This window comes from Corvus cornix, chromosome 9 (genome assembly GCF_000738735.6).
Source record: "Corvus cornix cornix isolate S_Up_H32 chromosome 9, ASM73873v5, whole genome shotgun sequence".
Classification (NCBI taxonomy): domain Eukaryota; kingdom Metazoa; phylum Chordata; class Aves; order Passeriformes; family Corvidae; genus Corvus; species Corvus cornix.
In genome coordinates, this window is record NC_046339.1 from 8391854 (window position 1) to 8412456 (window position 20603).

Consider the following 20603-nt stretch of genomic DNA (forward strand, 5'->3'; position numbering starts at 1 on the left):
ACATATTTTCATACCCCAGACTCCTAGTTCCAATTATCTGTATCAGTAAGAATGCAATTTTTCTTGTGCAGGAGTAGCTCTTATTTTTTTATTCATGAAATTACATTTAGAGGGTTATTTATATACTTTGCTTACAGTAAGTAACTGGCAAACGTCGAAGCTCTATTGCTAGAGCTTAATATTTAAAACAGATTGCACAGATGGGGTGTTTTTAGCTACAGTGTTACTCACCCAGAAGAAACGCTGAATGTTAAGCCTACTAAACCGTTCCTGGCAATGACAAACCTGACGAAATTTGGCGATGATAAACCCTGTGACAAAAAATGTGCCATCTGCTGGCCAAGGAGGAAAGTACTCCTGAAGCGCTGCGGTCCCTGGACAAAGCGCTCCAGAGATTCCGGCAGGAGGAGAAGCTGGGAGTTTTGCAGAGCTCTTCAGCAGCAGAGCTGGAACAGGCCTGGTCAGGAGCCTTCTCTCGGCAGATTCTTCCATCCGAAAGTGCTCTTTTGTGATAATTGAAACTTTCTGTGAGAACATGTCAATGAGAAATGGAAATGCTCCTTTCTAAAAATATCCAAATACTCTGTTTCAAAATTTTTAGACATGGAACACTGATTTTTATTCTGGAATGATTTTTTTAAAAGTAATTACTTTTGTAAATTATGTAAGCAAATTGAAATTATCATCTTTGTATTAAACATTAATGAAACCTCACGTCCTCACTACAGCACGTGGTAAACGACCAGTCCTCAGTCCTGTGCCTCTCCACTCATGGTTGTGTATTTGTGCTCTGTGTGGAGAATGTATCAAGAGTGACTGGCTTTTCATTCAGGTCAGGGAGACTGTAAATGGGAAGAAAACTTTGTTTTTCTTATATTTGCATCTTTATTTCTTTATTGTAGTTTTACATTAATTACTTAAATTGCTACTGTAATTTAAAGAAAAACCGTTTTGAGCTTATACTCCTGTTAATAATTCACTATACATGAAGAGTTTCCAGTTACAGCCAAAATCATACCAAATCAAATCATACAAAATCAAATATTCAGAAGAAAAGAAGCAGAGAACTAAAGATAACTCTCAAGGATTTCATTTGCGTAGCTTTTAAGTTCAGTTCTTGTCTAAACAAGAAGATAGCCTTTGCATATTATGCTGCAAAGAAAGGAATTAATTTTAAAAGGCTGGATTTGATTAGTGATTAATCCAGGGGTTCTTATTATTTTATCTTTCTTTAAAATGGGGCTCCAGCTAAGTTGTATGACTTCTGAATGATTATTTTCAGGAAGAAAGGAAATATAATGGTTCTGACATCACCACTCATGACAGATATCTGTCTGTCTGTCTGCCTCCATCCATCCATCCCTATATGGCAGCCAATTACACTGTAAAAAAAAAAATTCAGATGCACACAACCATGCTGAATTTATACTCACAGGGACTGTTTCTAATTTTAGATTTCATGACTTTTTCAATACATCTTAAGGACTCTTCTAATGAAATTAGAAAGAAAGGAACCAGGCATTGAAAAGGGGAGGTGTGCCCACACTGTCAGGGAATGCTTAGATTCGGACAGTGTGAGTTCTCTTCTGTGGTGTGTTAGAGACTGTCCTGCCACAATTAGAGAGACCCCTCTCTTTCTTTTTATTTTTGTTCTTGCCCCCCTTTTTGAGTTCCTGTCTTTTATAGCTCCTTGACCATGGTACCTTCACCCACTTCCCCATCCCATTCACTCTGTTTCAATTTTTGCCACTAATTTGCTGTTTTCTTTTCTCACCCCAACTGTATCATGCCACCATGCCTTTGTTCTTTCCACTTCTGTGTCTTCTGACCTTTCTTGGTAGCTATCTTCTCTTCGGAGATCACCCTATGCCTGTTATGCCAAGAGCTCCTGATCCTGTTCCTATTTCTTTTGCATTCTCTAAGTAGACTTCCCCTGTCTAGTTCCTCCTCACCAGGGAGGTGATGGCTGTAGATGCACAGCATACAAAAGAAGGACCCATTCTGAGCTGTTGAATAGTCTTGATGCCGCAGCAATCCTAGCAGTTGGGATGAGCAGCTTCAGAGAATTGCAGCTGCAGTGGAGGGCACTTCCACTGGGGTTTCAAGTGACGTGATCTTTTACAGCAAAATCAGTGAAGTGTTGCCATTTGTAGGACCTCACCCTGTCAATAACCCTTTACAAGACTGAGTAGCATTTCAAACTGGTGACCTGATCTGGCATTAAAGTATTTATTTTTTTATTGCTCTGTGGGGGTTTTTTTTTCAGCTGAATAAGTTATCGCATCCTTACGGCGGGAAAACATATTTTATTTTGCAAGAAATATTTGGTGCTTTTTAGCTAATGCATCATACCAAAACCTCAACCTTTGGAAGATACCCAGAATAGAAAAATCAGTCCAGTCTCAAAATTATGCATATATAATGGAAGAAGGCACACAAATTTTAGGTGTCTCAGGTGTTTGTAATTTTGTCATCTGATCTGTAGTATTTGTGCACTTCTGCTGAATGAAAAGCTGTCAATCAATGTGCTTCTCTGAGTAGTTAATATTTATAGGGAATAACAAAACTGCTTTATTTAGGATTCTCTCAGCTATCCCTGTTATTCCATCCAACAGAACAACTGCTAGTGATAGACTGGTGGCAAGATTGATTTGTTCAAAAAAATTACCAGGTAAAAAGGTTCCTTTGTTTTATTTTGTTCTTTAAATGATCCACTCCAGTAAATTAGAGAAAAATTATTTCACATATCTAAGAGAGGCTCCCTTGTTCTATATTGTCTTCTGTTTTACCCATACTTGGTTGAGATTCTTCATGTAATCTGCAACATTCTTTCTGCCATTGTTTTAAATATAATACAGTAAGATTTGATGCAGTGATTCAGTTTGTGGTTATAGAAAATTGAGGCAGATGAGTTACACTGATTTACATATTTGCAAATATATGCAAATACACAGTATTGCCATATGGTCTTAGGTCCCCAGAAGTGCTGGTGACCTACTTGGGTATTTCAGTTAACAGAATATGATCTTTTGCCTCTTTGTGTTTTATACATTTCAAAAGGCAGTATTCTTCTTATTTTCTATGTAACATTTCTGAAAAGGATCCTACAATGTTTGAATTATGGTAAAGCATCTGTGAGATCAAAGTCTTCTTCGATGTTTTCTGTAGCTGGATTGCTGTTTTCTGCTGCAGAAGGCAAGAGATCCTCATTTGTGAATTCTCTGGGAAAGCTAGGAGGGGCTAGAAAGCCCACAAGTTGTTTCCATGGTTTTCCAGGACATCTGGGGTGAGGAGACTCTGGGCGATCTGGCAATCCATGAAATAAAGAAGTATCAGGAAGAGTTAGTGGCTCTGCAGGTCTACTGGTTTCCTTCCTTGCAATCCCTGTATTAACCAGCTCCAGTGCTATTTCAGCACTGGCTGTTGGGAGGGTTTCATTTTGATTAAAACCCCTTTCATTTGACTCCTCAGAAGATTTGGGGTTTGGATATTTATGTTTATTCTTTTTACTGTGTTTTTTATGCCCACACCCATGGCCACTTCTGTGCCCACAACCAATTTCATGCCTATGCCTTTTGTCATTCTCATGATCCTTTTTAACTCCATGCCTGTGCTTATGCCTGTGTTTGTGCCTGTGTTTATGCTCAGGTTCACCTTCGCCTTCTGGTTCCTGTCCATCGTCTTTCCTCGTTCCTGTGCTAGGGCTTTGACTTTCTCCTTCATTTTTATCAGCATGTGAAGCTGCATTTGGCTGGCTTGGCATCACAGCGCTCCGGAAAGGTGTGAATCCAGGAGGCCTTCTTGCAAAGAACACCTAAAAAACATTACAATAATAGCCACATTTGTTACATGAAAAAGAACAATTGCTTCAGATTTGGGAAATTCAGAAGCTGTCTCATTGCAGTACATGAATCATTTAGCAGATTTTTAAACTAAAATCTAAACTAAATAATTAGCTCTTCTGTGGTAAGCATACAAATATAAACATCCTCCCAAATAACTCTGGAGTATTTTAGCAGCTATATGTGTAAAGGAAAAAATTCTGTATCGCTGAAATTTTGTCAGTGTAAGGGAGGAATGATACTACAGAGAGCAAAACACATGTACTGGTCTTAGTTTATGAACAATACAGTTGGATTCTAGGAATAAATGTCCCAGCACTTGTTAGAGTGTTACACTCTCATGTATAGAACCAATTTATGCTGAAGGTTAACACATCTCTGAGTAGCATCAATGGCAGAATATACAGAAGATCTGTGTCATTTTGTTATATGAAATGTAACTATTCAATTTTTTACTTCTAGATTTGACATATGCATTTCAGAATACTGCCTGGAAATAACACACAGAGGTTAAAGCTGATAATATCAAACATTCTGTTGTTATTAGGTCAGCTCTACTCCCTCATCAGTGTTCAACTGGAAGAGAAAGGCTGAATACACGGTGTACAGTCACAGTCCAACACAAGTTTCATTTCTCTCCACCAAAGTCTCTGATCATTATCTAGCTGCAAATCAGAGTTATTTGGGTTGAAGCTAAATTTGAAAGTTGATATGGATAAAATATTGTAGTGAAAATAAAGAGGAGAGACATTAGTTCATACATAACAAATGAATATGCTGAGCACAGTGAAGTTATTACTTATGAGGGCAGGTTAATCTGTCTTTATTCAGTGTCGCACTGGAATATCTGCATTTATTAAAAACTCTGCAATCATCAAAAATGTCTGATAATAAAAATATTTGTATTCCATTTTGAGATTTTCAAACTGACTCTCATTCAGGACTCATTCATTGTGGAGCTGAGTAGGAAGAAATTGGAAGATCCTTCTGCAGAGACTGACAGCTGTGGCAGCTGCCAGTTGACTAATACAGAAAGGTTCGTGGATGCTTTGGAAATCTGTGTGCTATAATTATTGTATTGGCAAATACATTTTTATTTCAACTTTTAAACCTAGTGTGAGTAGTAATTTGAGGGAGTTGATGGGGCTTGATACTTCACAACTCAACTGACAATGCAGAGGAAGCAGCCAATCGGCAGAACTTCTCCCTGTCCTGGTGCCTTTGTTTGTGTGATCACCTTGTTGGCCATTGTCTCACCTTGTGGTGACACTGCTTTGATGTAACAGGTTGTTGAAGTTAGAGGGTGAGAGAGAAGAGTGTGACATTAATGAGGCTGTTAAAAGAACTGTGTTCCTTTATTTTTTGGTATAAAATATGGGATAATTTGGAATGGATTAAGAATTTATTGACTGCCTTTGTCCTATGCTCAGTTTAAGAGGATGGGTAATGAAGAAGAATCTTACCGCTTGATGTTTTTCAGAGCAGTTCACCTGGGGGTAGATTTTATCCTGCCATGGGATCACGTGAATTTGTGCTTTACATGACAGTGATGCCTGTTGACAAAACAAAAACCAGCACATTAAGGCAACAAAGCTTCAGACACAAAGGAAGAGACTTGGGCCTGAAAAAGAAACTTTTTTAAAACAATACTTTAAAATCCTTGGAACTTTAACCAAATATATATGAAATCTGTATTAGCGATGAATACTTCTGCACTGGGGCACATCATGGTTTAGCTTTTCAAGGTTATAGTATGCCTGTGTGAACACTTTAATTCAACTTTGGATTTCAGATTGGATCTTGAAAATTGGATTTTTCATCTCCATCACTTTTGGAGCACTAACTGCTTAATCTTCATGATATTCCTAAGAAATATTTTTTGTTGATGGTTATTTCTCCCACTAAAAATTGGGAAATTGAAATAAAGGCTTATTTTTTTCTTTTTAGTGCCTGCTACACTAACAAATTTTAAAATCTCACAGATAAGCACTGTTCATATGGTGGGAAAAGAGATGGGAGATAAAAGCTCTTTCCCCAAACAACTCTCTTGCCGATGGTTTCTGGCCCTCTCAGCATTCCTTTCCAGTGTCCAGAACACATTTTCCCACTATCAACAGCATGGCACGCACGCCAGAAATGTCATTCCTTTGCACACAAGTAACACTCCAGTCTCATGTTTTCCTTAGCTGCAAGTCCACAGAGTCAGGAGGATTGCAGCTATTTCATTTGGCAGCAGCCTCCTCCTCTCCTTTCTTTGATTGATTATTATCAAAAGAAAGTTCCTTTGGTTTTGCAGTGAACACTGATCCTGCAGCTGGAGTGATTCAGTTTAAGTTTCAGCGTTTCTTAACTTGGGTTACAAGCAGTGAAGGCTGCCCTTCTTCTTGAAACAAAAGTTTACTGAAAGAGGTAACAGAATCCAGGATGTGATTTTACTTAAGCCTTTACAGTTTCTGATGCAAATGAATTTGTCCTTTAGAAACATTACAGTTGGCAACATTATCATTACTTACACTGTTGTATGTGGCTGTACAGTCCTCATTAAGTTTTTCAAACTCACTCTTAGAGCAGTTTGTCTTCCAGACTGTAAATTTGACTTGATACTTTTTTCCTGCAACCACCTGAAAAATTAGCAAGAAGGTTTTCTGTGCTCAAAGCATTTTAATGAAAAGGGTTCACAGGAAAGATGATTTTCTACACTGCTTATATTCTACAAGCCCTAACCAGTGGGCCAACATATGTTAAGAACAATATTAAAATATTTGGCAGTAAACTTATCTGCTTCTAATCAAGTAACTTATTTATTCCAGTTTCTGTTCTCAAAAATTCTAGCATTGAAGCTGAAGAAAACAGAAAAGGTCAGAATAATATTGGGCCCACAATTATTAAATGTCTGTAGTAATTTCATGAGTAACAGATGAAATCATTAGTGATAGCACTGTAGAGAGCCAAATATGATGTCAGAAAAGTGGAATGTGAGTAAAACAAAGTGTGTGATGAACAGGCTCAGTTAAAAATGAACCTATTTGCCAAACGCATTAAAGAGAGAAACTGCATGGGTTCAAGAATGTGCCTGCTTTGAGTTCTCTTAGTATTTTTCACAGAGCTTGAAATAATATATCTTTCTTCAGGGACATCAGGCAAGCCATGAAATTCTGTTTCCTTGAAATCTATTTTAAAGGTGTATGCATGCTAATATCAGTCATGATAGGGAGTCAGAAAGAAGTTTGAACGAAGAAATGGCACAGATATTATCAGTAAGATAATATAAGCTATTTGGAAAAATTCTGGTGTGCTTTTAGTGCCTTCTCCAGTGACACCTCATACTCAGGAGTAGTTGTGACCAAGTATTTTCTGAACTACTCCACTGTCAAATTTTCGATTCTATGCTAAACTTCTGGTTTGATGTGTTGGGATGATGCCATGATGATTTTTTGCCTTTTCTTTTATACCCCTGTTATACCTTTTTACAATTTCTGGATTCTTAGTGTTTTTTGCCTACATTCTTGGACTTGTTTGTTCAGCTAGGAGGCTAAACATTTTAGAAGCTTTGTAGGTAGGGGTTAGTGTGCCCCAGACCCCAAGGTCCTCTCCAGAACACATTCTGTAAACTAAGATAGAACCATCCAGGGGAAGGTTCCTTGGGGAGGGGGGGACTCATTCAAGCCTCTCATTGGGGAATTTTGGATAGATATGCTAATTAGTAAGACCTATAATGTTATACCAGATCTTTTGGGAGGGGCATTGTGATGTGCATTTCGGTGCATTTGACCTGGACATAGTGTACCTAAGGATCCTTAAAATAAATACCAAGGTAAAATCCATTTTTCCCTTCTAACCATGTTTGACTCTTGATTTTAAGACCAGGAAAAGGCATCAGGGACAGTAAAGTAGGTTTATGCAAATGCTGACCAATATTATCCTCCTGACTCCTTGTCCTTATTCAAGCTCAATTTATCTGTATGTCTTTAGTTAAGCACAGATGTCCTTTTCTGAATCTAGCTAGAGTATTATTAGCAGCGCAATCAGTATGTAAACCAGCAGATTTCTAAGGGAAATTAAGAAGCCTCATTTCTTGGACCATACAACAGCTGTAGGGTGGACACTGCCTAAAATAACATGGAGAGTATTGTTGTGGTGGATCAAGGGAGTAGTCCTGTCTAATAAAAATTTTATACTTTAAAAGTCTAAGGTATGTTACAAAGGTAAAAAGTAGGGTAGATACACAGAAATCAAATACCCTGAGCCAACCTTCTTCACATCCTTTTAAAATCATTTTGTTTTAAGAAAAAAATAAAAATTCAAGAGATGGGAAATTATTGAATAATTTTTCAATGCAAGCCAATATGGATTAGATTTTACATGAAACATTGCATGGATGTTTCAGTTGCCACATGTATCAGCACTTAGACAAATACATTATTTCAAATCTAAATACAAACTTTAGCTAACATTCAGCTCAGGCCAATAATAATGTCATGTCTGTCCCTCATCTGGGATATATCCCAACCTGAACTGTCGCTGATTGTATTTCTCCAACTTTATAGTAGAAATCATCATTGCTCTCCAAATTATACTTCTCCATAGAAACCTTCAGTAGTTCCTTCAGTTCTGGACTGTCGTTTGGGATAGTCCTTGGACAACCTGGGCAAATGGCAGCAACCACTGTTTCTTGAACTGAAAGAGACCAACAGGTTTCAGATCTAAGAAACAAAAGATTCAATGTAGATAAAGGCTGGGAAAAACAGTTACGAAGCCCTGCTTTCTGGAACTCTTCATATTTGGGTCTATGAAATGAAACCAAAATATATCTGAGTTTTATATGATCAGCAATATCATATCTCGGTTGTGTAAAAGAACATCAGCACCTACTGCCACATGAGACACTTAACAACAGTTTTCTCACAGAAACAAGAATTATGTGTACCAGTTGTGAGTAGCCAGGAAATATGGAGAGGGAACAGCTACACATATGGAAAGACCTGATTTGAGTGAAATGAGAGGTGCATGTAATTGGCAATGAATTTTTCTGTTGAAGAAAACCTAGTCTGAATGGGTAAGAATGCAGCACTTCCTACATGGAGTGGTATCTGTGTCCAGATAGGCTGGAGGAAAAAGTAACAATACCTAACAATAAGAGACATTGAAAACTGTGGAACTTTCAAAATCAATAGTGCCTAAGGCATACCTGGAAGTTTGCAGTCGCTGACGCTATCCACGATCTCTGCCTGAAGATTCTGAAATGCTTTGGCCTCACATTTAGCTACACGCTGGAGTAAAAAAATGCAAAAAAGCTCCTTGTTATTTAGAAATAATGAACAAACTCACATCCTAATACCTTCCCACTAACAGTATAAGTCAAGCATGCTTCTAATAATTCCTTCCTTCCTTCCTGCTTTCCTTCCTGCCTTCCTCTGGTAGCCAGAAGTCTGACAGACAGTCTGCAGAGGCAATAAATAATCAGGGTTCTAAAGGATCACTCAGAGAAAATAACACCCTGAAAGAGAAGCCAAATGAACTATTTTTATGTGTTCATTACAGAAAAAAAAATGAGGATGTTTACAAGCCAGAATAATATTTTATGGAGAACTCCATGGAATTTCTGTCTCAAACTGTGAAGACCAAAAAGAAAATTACACAATTATCAAATCAAACGTTAATGTGTTTCTTGTATTTTCTCAGGTTTTCTAAAGGACCTGTGGTAGATAACTTGCTTAAAATTGCATTGATATCTTAAAGCTGGAAGACAGCAGATATTGATCCTGAGGAGTTTTTTCAAAGGTTACAGAGCCTAAAACCAATTCCACCATTCCAGTGATTAAAAATGGTAATAAGGAAAGAACTAGGGGCAATGAATACACCCAGGAGAGACTGAGGTTTTGTGGTAAACAGAAGTCATATTTTGCTGATTTGTCAAAGTTCTTCAAAGCATCAACAAAGGTGGGTAAAGAGACCTCTTGATATACAGAGATTTTCAAAAAGGTTTTGGTGAAATCCTTTATCAAAGACTAAAGAAACCTTTAACTGTAGAATAAAAAGGAAGACTTAAAATTCAGGATCAAGATCTTAGCTATGACAGTTACTTGAAGATGTAATTATAAAAAATCTAATTAGTAGTATTTTAGAAAAGCTAATGAAGAATAATGTCAAGGCTTATTATCCAGCTTAAAGGGACTGATATAAAGTCCCAGTATAGCTCGGCTCATACGTGTGTTGAATACAGGGTGCAATTCTGGTCCTCCCATTTAAAAATTAATAGTACAGAGCTAAATAAAGGTACAAGAAAACTTGCTTGGAATTTGGTCATTCCAAGGTATGGAATATTCTTGGAATGTGGTATTCTAATAATATCTGTCAATGATCTATTAGCAAGTTCAGGGGATAAGTGCTAAAAATCTAATTCCAGAAGCCCTGTGTGACCAAAGCAGTATGTGAGTGAGGCAGTGCTCCTGCAGTAGGTGAGGTGACAGAAGTCATCACCTCTCAGTGACAGCTGGGGAAACTCAGACTCATGCAGATTAAATAACTTGCTTAAGGTTTAAGGGCACATGGGTAATGGAGGGAATTGCTTCAGCTAGTCGAACTCTCATGCTTTTGTTATTTACCAGTGTTGTCATTATTCCCTTTTTTGATCAATACTTCTGAAACGTTCTTGAGATGTACAAGGAGTAATTTTTGAACAGGAGAGGCTCTTGAATGTAACACTCACTGGTGCATTTCCTCAACAGCTAAAACAGATGCCAGTCTGTCCCCTCTCATTTACCACCGCTGTTCATAGTGACTCTGCATTCCTGTGCTCTGCCTTGGGTTTGCAAAATTGTTTTTCTGATCCCCACATGACCTGGTTCAGGGAGGTCAGTTGAGAGAGGAAGCTTCTATTTTTGGTGCAACTGCTTCAGTTCCAGGTCAGAGAAGCTGAGGGAGTACCTGGGTTTGCAGCACTGTTTAGCTGGATTATGTATATTTGTTAATAAATTTCTTTTGAAGCTCTGTTATTTGGTCTGTGGTAGAGGTTAAGTAATAATTCAGCTATTTACTTTTCTTAGAAAATATGTCTTAGACTGGAAATTGTGCTAATTTTAGTTATCACTTCTTGGGTTGTACATGAGTAACTCCTTGAATATCTGGATAGAAACTTCTCAAGGGATTTATTATTTGGGTGAGACTGGTTAGATTCTTTAGAGTAATCTGTAAACTTTTCAGTTGTCTTCTTAGTCACTGATTCAGAAGAAGACATGGATGTCCTAATTGCATAAATAGACAGTTATTTATAAGACTGGATTTAAACTTTGTTCACAAAGTGAAGAAAGGCTATAAGTATTTTCTTGAGTCAGATCTTAATGATTATTTGTTAATGTGATATTTTCTTGATAAACAGGTTTTGAAGATTACTTACACCTCTAGAAGTGATTTTGCATTCTGCAGTTAAATCTGGAAATTGTTCTTTGGAGCAATTAGTCTCCTCAATTTCATATTTTATTATGTAATTCCATCCAGCTACCACCTGGAAGAGATATTTAGGTTCTACATTATGTAAAAAAATATAAACTTGAAAGTTAAGCTATTACATGAGATTAGCAAAGAAAGCAAAACTGCTCATCTAGTGCCTTCCATCTATCAAATCACTTTGCAGTCATTAAGCCATAGAGTGTTCATGGACAGCGAAAAAAATCTCGTCCTTGCAGTACAAAATGTAAACTAAGTCCTGCTTTTGTTAGAAGTGCACTTTGTATTTGGTGTCCACTTCTGGCAAGCCTGCAGCCTCCTACTGCTGGGTTTCTTGCACTTTTCTCCAAAGATCTGTTACTTATTACTCCCTGTGACAGGAAGCTGGTCTAGATAGATGACTACAGTAATACAGCCTGGCAGGTCCTGCATTCCTGAGCACAGGACACAGTAAAACAGTATCTGAATAATGTAACTTTATATTGCTGGCATAATTTTTTGTTGAGTGTTCTTCATTTATCATCTACCCATAATTGTGTCTATCCTGGGCTTTACCTTCCCACACACACTGTTTTGTCCAGGTTCATAACCCTTTTTAAAATTTTCTCTCTAGGAAGCTGTTCCATTTTCCTCACTATGGCTACTGCTTCTCACCCATGAAATCTCTCCATATCATAGTGTTGGGCCAGGTAACACTGGATTAAAAAGGAGAAATAATCCAATATAGGAACCTTCTATCCCAGATCAATTGGAGGGCTCTGACTTTTCTCTATTTGCCAGAGGTGACATGATGGTTCTCTTTCCAGCTGCTGGATTGCAGTCTGTCACAACATTTTGTCATGCGGCTTAAATGTTGTGCAAGTTTCTCTTTCAGCAAAGAGGATCGTGTCATCAGTAAATATGAAGAGGACAGTCTGATGTAAATCATGAGTCAAAACTCGTGACATGAGACCAGACATGAGACCAGAAGATGCTTTTTGGCTACCTAAATACATACAGGTTCAAAAAAAAAGGGTCTGTGTTTGCTGTTGGGTTGTACACTAGTTAAAAACCAAATAAGAAACTTTACTTTCTAGCAATGTTACACCAGTCCATAGGAGAGCCTTTCACAGGAAAGGAATTCTTGCATGGAATACCAGATGACACAGAATTTCTGCAACCTGAGTAGTCATTTCTTGCAAAGCACATATTCCCGTGAGCAGAAATCTTGTAGCAGGTGGTATGTTATTTTTTTTTTGTTTTCTTACTCGTTTTTCCTATGTGAGGTTGACCTGTCCTATAGCACATAACAGCTGCTGACAAATGGGCCTTATTGCCTGCAAAAACAGAGGTGCCTGCTGGTGTTTGAGAGGCTGGGGAGTATGTGAGACATCTGTGCAGGCTGGCAGCTTTGGCTCACAGCCCCTAGGAGGGATCTGCTCCTGCTGGAGCCTCAGGGCAAGGCCACATGAAGTACCCAGGAGCATCTGAGATGACACAGGATGGATGCATGTGCCAGCACTGAATGCAAATAAACTGGTGCTAAGTACTGGTTAGATACAACTGCAGATAAGGAAAAAAAATATGTATACTATCAGTTAAGATCTCTGAAAATCCAGTAGGGAACTGTTAATGATTCCTAATAAGTGAAGATGATTATTTATAGAGTCTACACTCTATATGCATTTTGTATGCTTTATTATTAAATATAAGCCACCTTAATATCAGAAACATACACAAACCAACAAGGTACCTGCTTTGGGTTGGGTTATTTTGGTAAAATTTAGAGAAAAATCATGTACAAACCTGTCTCTTAGCTTCTTTTATTTCCACAAGCTTAAAAAGGGCAGGTTCATCACTGCCCTTGTTAAACTTTTGAATGGCTTGTTCCAGAATTTCTGACACTTCTGAACCATCACTTGATATATGATGAAAGCATCCAAGACATGGAGCCTCAGTAAGTTTTATCTTTGACACATCTGGAAAAGAAACAAACCAAAAAACATAGGGCTTCATGCAAAACAGCCTTAGGTTTTCATTTTTCCTATCTAGGAGTGAGCAAGAACCTTTCCTGCTTTTAACTGGCGTAATGAGCAAACCCTGTTTTCCAGTTTCAAGACCTACATTCTTGTATTTAGGAACATGCTCTGGTTGTGGTGGCAGGGGCCATCCATGACCTTAAGGTCCAGGCATGATTTTGGCAGTGAACCCCATTCCATCAATTACTGAATCTCAGAAAAACCTTGTGTGTCTTTTTGACGCCATTAAGGAAGGTACCGTACTCATTCTGCCAGGGAAGAGCCAGTGGAGGCTACAACTACAGGGATGGTTTTCAGATTCTTCAAAGCTTACCCACAGTATGCAGCTGCTTGCTGTCCTCACCACATTTCAGAGTGGGGACTTCAGCAGGAGTGTTTTGGCTCACCCATGTGAGCTGCTGTGGCTCTGAGTACCCCAGGGACTGTGGTTGTACTATTCTGCTGTCCCTGCCAGTCACTGTGGCTGCCAGTTACCACTTGGTGCTAGCTTCAGGCTCAACCAGCTGGACTGGCTGTGGATAGACAAGCTTGACAGGGATGCTCAAACTCCTGTTTCCTACTACTAATCCTATTAACTCTCCTTCCTTTCTAGTAGTCATGGATTGGATTTTCATAAATTAATTTTATAGTTCAGTACATAAATTAATTTCGTGAGTCAGTGAGCTTGAGAATGGAAGTGGGACAATATGTGGTCCCGGTGGAGTTGAAATAAAATTTGTGTTCCTGACCTTCAGCTGGCATAAACTGGCTTAAATGGAGTTAAGCCAGTTTGCACCAGCCAGGAAATCAGTCCAGGGTCACTTAGATCAAATTGTTCCACCAAAGAGGCTGAACAGTGGGGTACCAATACACTGGGGAAATCCCTCACCTGTCAGGTGTGAACAAAGTCTGCCCCTTCGTATTTTTAGCATCACTTGTTTTGACTCAGTAATGACAAATAGATACCTTACAGAAAAGTGTGACCACGTTTTCAGTAAGTAGTCACAAAGGCGATAATGAACCAACAGCACACCCACTTCTAGACCAACTGTCGTCTCAGCACTTTCATAAGGACTATGCTGAACAAATGTGTGTTCTTTTTTCAGAGTTGCTATAACTCGGTAAGAAGAGGTGAATTCTTTAGGCTGAATACCTGATTCATTTAATTTATGTATGGGATTTTTTTGCTTTCTAAGCAAAGATTCAAATCCAAATTTCCTGTGCATTCTCTGTGGGAGTCACACAACTTTTGCTGGCAACTAGGTGTCACCATTGCCTTACGAATGCAGCATTTGTTCAGTGCATGGAGTTTGTGTACTGCAGTTCCTAGAACGACACTGGCTGTAGGTAAAGCCATTTCAGCTTTAAACAAGATAGCTAGGAACAAAAAACAAATACCAGCTGCCACACATCTCAGAAATTTGGGTGAATATTTCTGTAGTTAGTAGTTAGATTAATATTTTAAAGCGAGCTTGGGTATGTCTTTCAGAAGACCAGGCATAGAGATCTGGGTTGCAAAGCTTTAAAACAATGTGATCTCTTTTTAATAAGGGAAATTACTATGTGAATATAATAGTCATATATGAATGTCTTACAGGTGAAAAATGTAGTACTGCTTATTGTTAAGGTCTAAAAGATCAGTCTCTTACATAATTATATCGCTGTGAGATTTTTATTTTGTAAATGAAATTTTTTTCTTTTCTCGTTTGGGGTAAATACTTGTTTTGGTAAACTTTAACAGAAATAATTCAGTCATTTTTTGTTTGGAGAAAATTAAGGTGGAATTTTGTCATACAAAATTTTTTCTAGTAATTCCTGGGAAAATTTTATGCTTAAGTAAGTAAGGACAGAATGTTGAAGTGTGACAAGTTGTATCTAGTCTCTTAAGTTATTGGTATGCTTTTGGTCTTAAGCAAACTAATTTTAACTTGGTATAATTGTAGTGCTTGAAGAAACTTACTACACACACATGTGCTGGTTTTTATTACCCTGGGCAGAAACTGCCTGTGCTTCACTGACTTAGTCTATATGTGCATAACAATGAAGTGAAATTTTATCTTTAGCATGTAGTTGCTTACAAAAGATTATTTATAAATGTCTGACTAGAATGATAAGGACCCTCTACCTTTAAAATTACCTGAAAGTCTCAGTATCATATTTATTCCATTCTTATTTGTCAATGTATTTGTTGAATGCTGTCGCAAACGGTTACATACCTGAGAAAATTCTGCAGTCTTGTGAAACATTAGTTGTTTTATCAGCATCATTCATATGAACTCGAGCTGTGCATTCTCCTGTTTTCTGCAAAAACATATGGCAACAATTGTCTGAAACTTGCTAAAGAAAAATACAGTGCTTTAGCTATTGAACACAGCTGACAGTTGCATACTGAGTTTGGGGAAGAGGTTCGTGTGTATATTTGTAGTAATGTCTAAGTTGCTGTTTTGTTAGTAAAAAAGGATCCGTTTTGTTGATTGTGAGGAAAGTAGGGGACAAACTGAGCACATAACTTGAACAATTGCTTTGTATTTGTATGATGTGTACTGGTTAACTAAAGAATTTACAGTCAGAATAATGGAAATGAATACATGAATATGTATTTATCCGTTTTCCTCTCTGCTAGTTCAAGATATGCAGCGATGACCACGGCATTTTACATAGATTCAAATTATACTGTCACCATCATCCCTTCCTGTGCACTGTCAGAAATAGCAGTGCCATCCCCCAGAAGTGTGTAGTGCCCCTGCAGCACATGGCCCCATTGTACTTCTCCTGGGTGCTCTCTGGTAGCATGAGCCAGACATGCTTGGTACTGCTGAAAGCCCTCTGCCAAATTATCTGCTATAGTGGCTTCCATGTCAGTATTTGGTTGTGCAAGTTTCCATTATACATAATTAATACAAAGTTTTACAGTCCTTAGACTCTCTCAGTCCACATATCTTATGGTGGGTTTATTGTGAACCTTCATTTTGAAGCACTGAAATGTTCCTCTCTGCATATATTCAGGATTGTAATGGAAAAGTCAGGATTATAATGGTTAACTTTGGAGTCATAAACATTTCTGCACTGTACTGTAGTCATATAAGCTCTCAAAAGCAACACAGCTAAAAAAGTTAATTCTTCTACTGTATTTTTCCCCAAGCAATTGCAGTCCTGGTCATTATGCTGATGTTTCTGCACAGAGAACTTGTAAAGAGGACAGATACTTACAGCCTCTGCAGATACTTTGTAATGACAGTGTTGCCAGTGTTTGTTTTCCTCAGTGGCACAAGTGCTTTCGAGTATTCTGTATTTCACATAGAACTGTGGGTCAGGACCTGCCTGGATTAAAACAATATACATGTCATCATTTGCATAGTAATAAATCAAGTGAAAAGATAAGGGTTTCAAAAAAGTAAATACTATTCATTGGTTACCTTAAATTTTATAGTATGGTTTCCCACTCACTGCTGGTTTCTCAGATCTTGGTAGTTCAAATATTAACTTATCTAATTATATTACTTAGCCCTTACCTACAATAACAATATGTTGGTGTAATAGATACAATATGCTCAACTACCTTCATTTTAACTTGTAGTTCCAAGGGGTTTAGAACCAAAAAGAAGGGGTTAGGTTTTATACTCTGATTCAAATGTACTCCAAAAAAAACATTTTGGGTGGCTGCTTGGATAGTTAGCATAAATTACCAGCTTGGACTGTGCTCGTGTCTGACTCCTTTGCTCTCACTCTTGGCCTCCTCCCAGATCTGTCCACTTTCCTTCTGCACAGCTCCCCTGGCAGCCCAGAACCAGCAGCCAGCAGCCCCCAGGCAGCCTGGCAGTGCCCAGACAGCCTCTGCTCGGTGGTAGCAGGGAACTTCAGCTGCCCAGCCTGCACTGGAAGGGGTGAGCAGGGATGTGGAGACAGCCTTGGGTGGTGCCTGCAGTTTTCTACAGGCATTGAAGGCTGGGGTGCAGGGCAGGGCAGCCTTGGGAATCCCATAAGATGAAATTAAAAGTATTAAGCAAAGTTTGGGCCGGCAAGTGGAAGTATTTCAGAAGTTGGTAAATCAGTAAGTGGGCATCTTCTCTTCGCCATAAACCAGGTAGTGGGCCTGTGCCTACAGGTGACAGTGACAACACTGTAAGGTTTGTGATTCATCCTTTAGAGAATATATAAAGTCAGAAATTACTAACCTTTTACAACCACTAAAAATGCTCTGACAATGTGACTTTTCAAACACAAACAAGGCAGCTGCTGTAGTTTAGCACTGGTTATTCTAAAATAGCCAATTATTGTTCTCTGTCTCTGCTGGGAGAATTAAATGATAATTTCTGCCTTAGTGATACCAAAAAAATGAGGCTGAGCTGATGTGGTTGACATGTACTGGATTTACACTGATGTTGACACAGAATTATATTCTGCCATGTCTCAATTCCTGTTGTGTATTGCTACAGGTACGAAGATGTGTAGAGGTACCTGATATAATGGTGGTAAAACAGGATAAAAGGGGCTCTAAAAATATAGTAGACTTAATCCTCAGCAGGTAGAAATTGACTTTTATGGAATTACATCAGATTATACTATCTGGGACTTAAAAAGAGCCAAATTCTGTTCTCTCTTACAGTGTTCTAAATCTGCAAAAAATCAGCTCAGTGAGCAAACAAAATAAGAAAAGACATTGTTTCTGTATTATTTGCTATTAGCTTATTTCATTGCTGTTATGAGCATCTATGCCTTTAACTGGGGCAGGTTTAGTCTTTCACTAGTCAGCTTTTATGTTTTATTACCCTATCAATAATGAATGTACATGAATATGTAATAACCAGCTATTTAATTAATGCATTCAACATTGTGAGACTAGCGAGGAGTAAAATCTATACTCTTTTTAGAAAAAGAATCTCAAATATGAGGAAATTTCAATTGCAGATTCCTTTTCTCTGTTTTTTACTTAACATCATAATCAAATCAATGATTCAAAGTAATAATTGATTTCCACTTCATATCTTTTAAGAAACGGAAAGATGAATATCTAGAGAAGGAAAGATGAATAATAATTGCAATAAATATGTATTCTTAAAAATAGAACATTGTTGAAGATAAAATTCTGAAACTCCTATCTGTCCTTTGGGAACACCAGCAAAAGGAAGGTGTTATTACAGATATAGAGATGTTTGCATTTGGCTGTTGCTAAGAATGTATGCAGTTCAGTGAGAACAATGAGACTATTCATTTATTTAATATTAATTGTATAAAGGGCTTTCTGACTTTTTTTGTCTCCACATGCTAAAATCTCCCCAGTGTGTAAACAGAAGCACGAGAGGGCAGGTGCCAGGAGATGTGGGTAGTTTGCTGTAAGTGTTTAGCAATGCATGGCTCCTTTCCGACGTCAATTTCTATCTGGGTAAAAGTGTCTTGTGATTTTGGAGTGCAAAATATTCTCTCTGACACTCTGGATTTCTTGTGGTTTACATCTGAAAATCCAATCCAGTAGAAAAACATGCTAATGTTATTTGCAAGTGAAGTAATGCTTGTCATTATTATGGTAATACCATCTTTGTATGCCTCTCCGAGGTAAATACTCTTTTGTTAGATTAAGGCTATACAGAAGGACTCCAGGCAAAGGATCATGTTACATTCTTTTTTTTTTTTTCCTGTAATTTTAGCTCTCACCATATTCGACTAAAAGACCACCTAGTGCTTTTAGATAGATCTGTGACTTAGGATTGGTGTCAATCAAATAATATTCACAAACAATCCAGAGTACTGCCAAACTTTATCAGGTGATTCTTTTTCATGTGTGGCACCAGCTCTTCCCAAGTCAAGATTACATCCATATTTTTTAATAAGTGTGGTTTTGCTATTGGTCTGAAAACCTTACAGATGATGGAAAGGGGTAGAATTCCCAACAAAGAAAAAAGAGAACAGAGACTAGTAAGACAAACTGTGTTGGTGATAGAATTTTCTAGTCTTTACTCCTTGCATTAGTAAGCAATTCACCAGCACACAGAGTTGTGCTGATAAAAACATAATATACATCCCTGCTTGTCATGGGAACAAGTATCTTACTGTGCAAGTCACTTTGATTTTTTAAAACATTTTTGGAAGACACTGTGCTATCATGCTTGCCCCCTTAAAAATGAGATGGAGATAAGCTGATTCAGAGTTCATAAACAATTCCAACATTTTTCTTTTTGCAAAGTCTACTTACAGTTCTCTTGGCTTCCATCACCACGTATAGAGCAAATTGGTTACCGGTTGCTCTGTCTTCATTGTATTTCTTCAGTGCTGCATCAACAGCTTTAAAGACATCAGGGTCATCACAGTCCGAAAACTCAAATGCAAGAGGGGTGGCTCTGCTAGAGAAAAAACTACAGCAGAGCACTAGTACAGTGAAGGCCTTCATAATTGGATAAAAAAGGCCCCCTGAATTAGAAGGGTCTTTAAAAACCAAATGGGAAAGGAATGCCTGACAGGATTTTAGTCACCTCTTCTGTTTTTCAGGAGCAATAGCTAAGTAAACAGAATGAGTGGGTTGCTGGGGTTGGTTGGTTCTCATCATACCCTGTTTATACTGCAAATAAACTTCTGAGTTCATCTAAACAAACTTTGTTTGTTCACCAGAAGGACACTAAGGTTATCCACCTGCCATCACGATAACAGGATAAATGGCTGCAGCTGGGGACCAGTTTAGGCAAAGCAAAAGAGAAGGAAGTGTGTGTAGCTTTCTGACTTTTTACCACCTAAACCACTACTGAGAATGAATTTTACAAGGCTTAAATAAAACACCCGAGAAGGTCACAGTGACAATGAAGTTTTGGACAACAACCTTGTAAATTTTATAGATCTGTTTAGTGTTCAGGCTGCAACAGTTCTGAGAACTACAGTACTCAGAACGCCTTTGGAAAAAGTCTTTGGACAGATGCATGTGGTTGAATGTCATGTAACCCTTCAAGAACACTTGATAAACCTTGTTCTTCACAGTCCTGTTGGAAAGTCCATTTCTGCTGCCATGTGGAGACTGCCTGGACTATGGATTAGTCAGTGATCATAGTGCTTTTTTATCATTACAGGTATGTGACACCCAAGAACAAAGAATTAAATACTGTTGCCTGAGTCTGGCCAAGCCAGGATTAGACCTGGATGAGAGCATCTGGTGCTTGTTTCCCATGTTTGGCACCAAATAGCTTTGCTTTGGATCTGTAAACACCTTGGGATTGCCTTGGCTCCTGTGTTCCATCTGTGTCTTGCTGTATTGGGTTTGTGTGGCAAGGTTTTGATAGCAGGGGATTACTGGAGTGGCTTCCATGAGAAGCTGCTAGAAGCTTCTCCATGTCTA

General features: G+C 38.2%; 1 protein-coding gene across 1 annotated transcript; it reads right to left on the minus strand.

Moving 5' to 3' along the window:
* Window positions 1–2672: 2672 nt before the first annotated feature.
* On the minus strand, window positions 2673–19772 carry KNG1 (kininogen 1). The gene is made up of 11 exons (XM_010397293.4): window positions 19476–19772; window positions 16496–16606; window positions 15502–15586; window positions 13074–13246; window positions 11239–11346; window positions 9031–9112; window positions 8353–8519; window positions 6356–6463; window positions 5306–5395; window positions 3655–3814; window positions 2673–3306 (listed from the first exon to the last, which is right to left on the minus strand). Exons 1-11 carry the CDS (start codon window positions 19668–19670, stop codon window positions 3119–3121), a joined length of 1467 nt encoding a protein of 488 aa, XP_010395595.1. The 5' UTR covers window positions 19671–19772; the 3' UTR covers window positions 2673–3118.
* Between the last annotated feature and the right edge of the window lie 831 nt (window positions 19773–20603).

Coding starts and splice junctions, on each gene's coding strand:
- KNG1 (XM_010397293.4), bottom strand. CDS start 19,670: ATGAAGGCCTTCACTGTACTAGTGCTCTGCTGTAGTTTTTTCTCTAGC. Junction 11,347..13,073: donor TAAAAGAAGCTAAGAGACAG/GTTTGTACATGA, acceptor TATCTCTTCCAG/GTGGTAGCTGGATGGAATTA. Junction 6,464..8,352: donor TACAATCAGCGACAGTTCAG/GTTGGGATATAT, acceptor CTAATTTTTCAG/GTGGTTGCAGGAAAAAAGTA.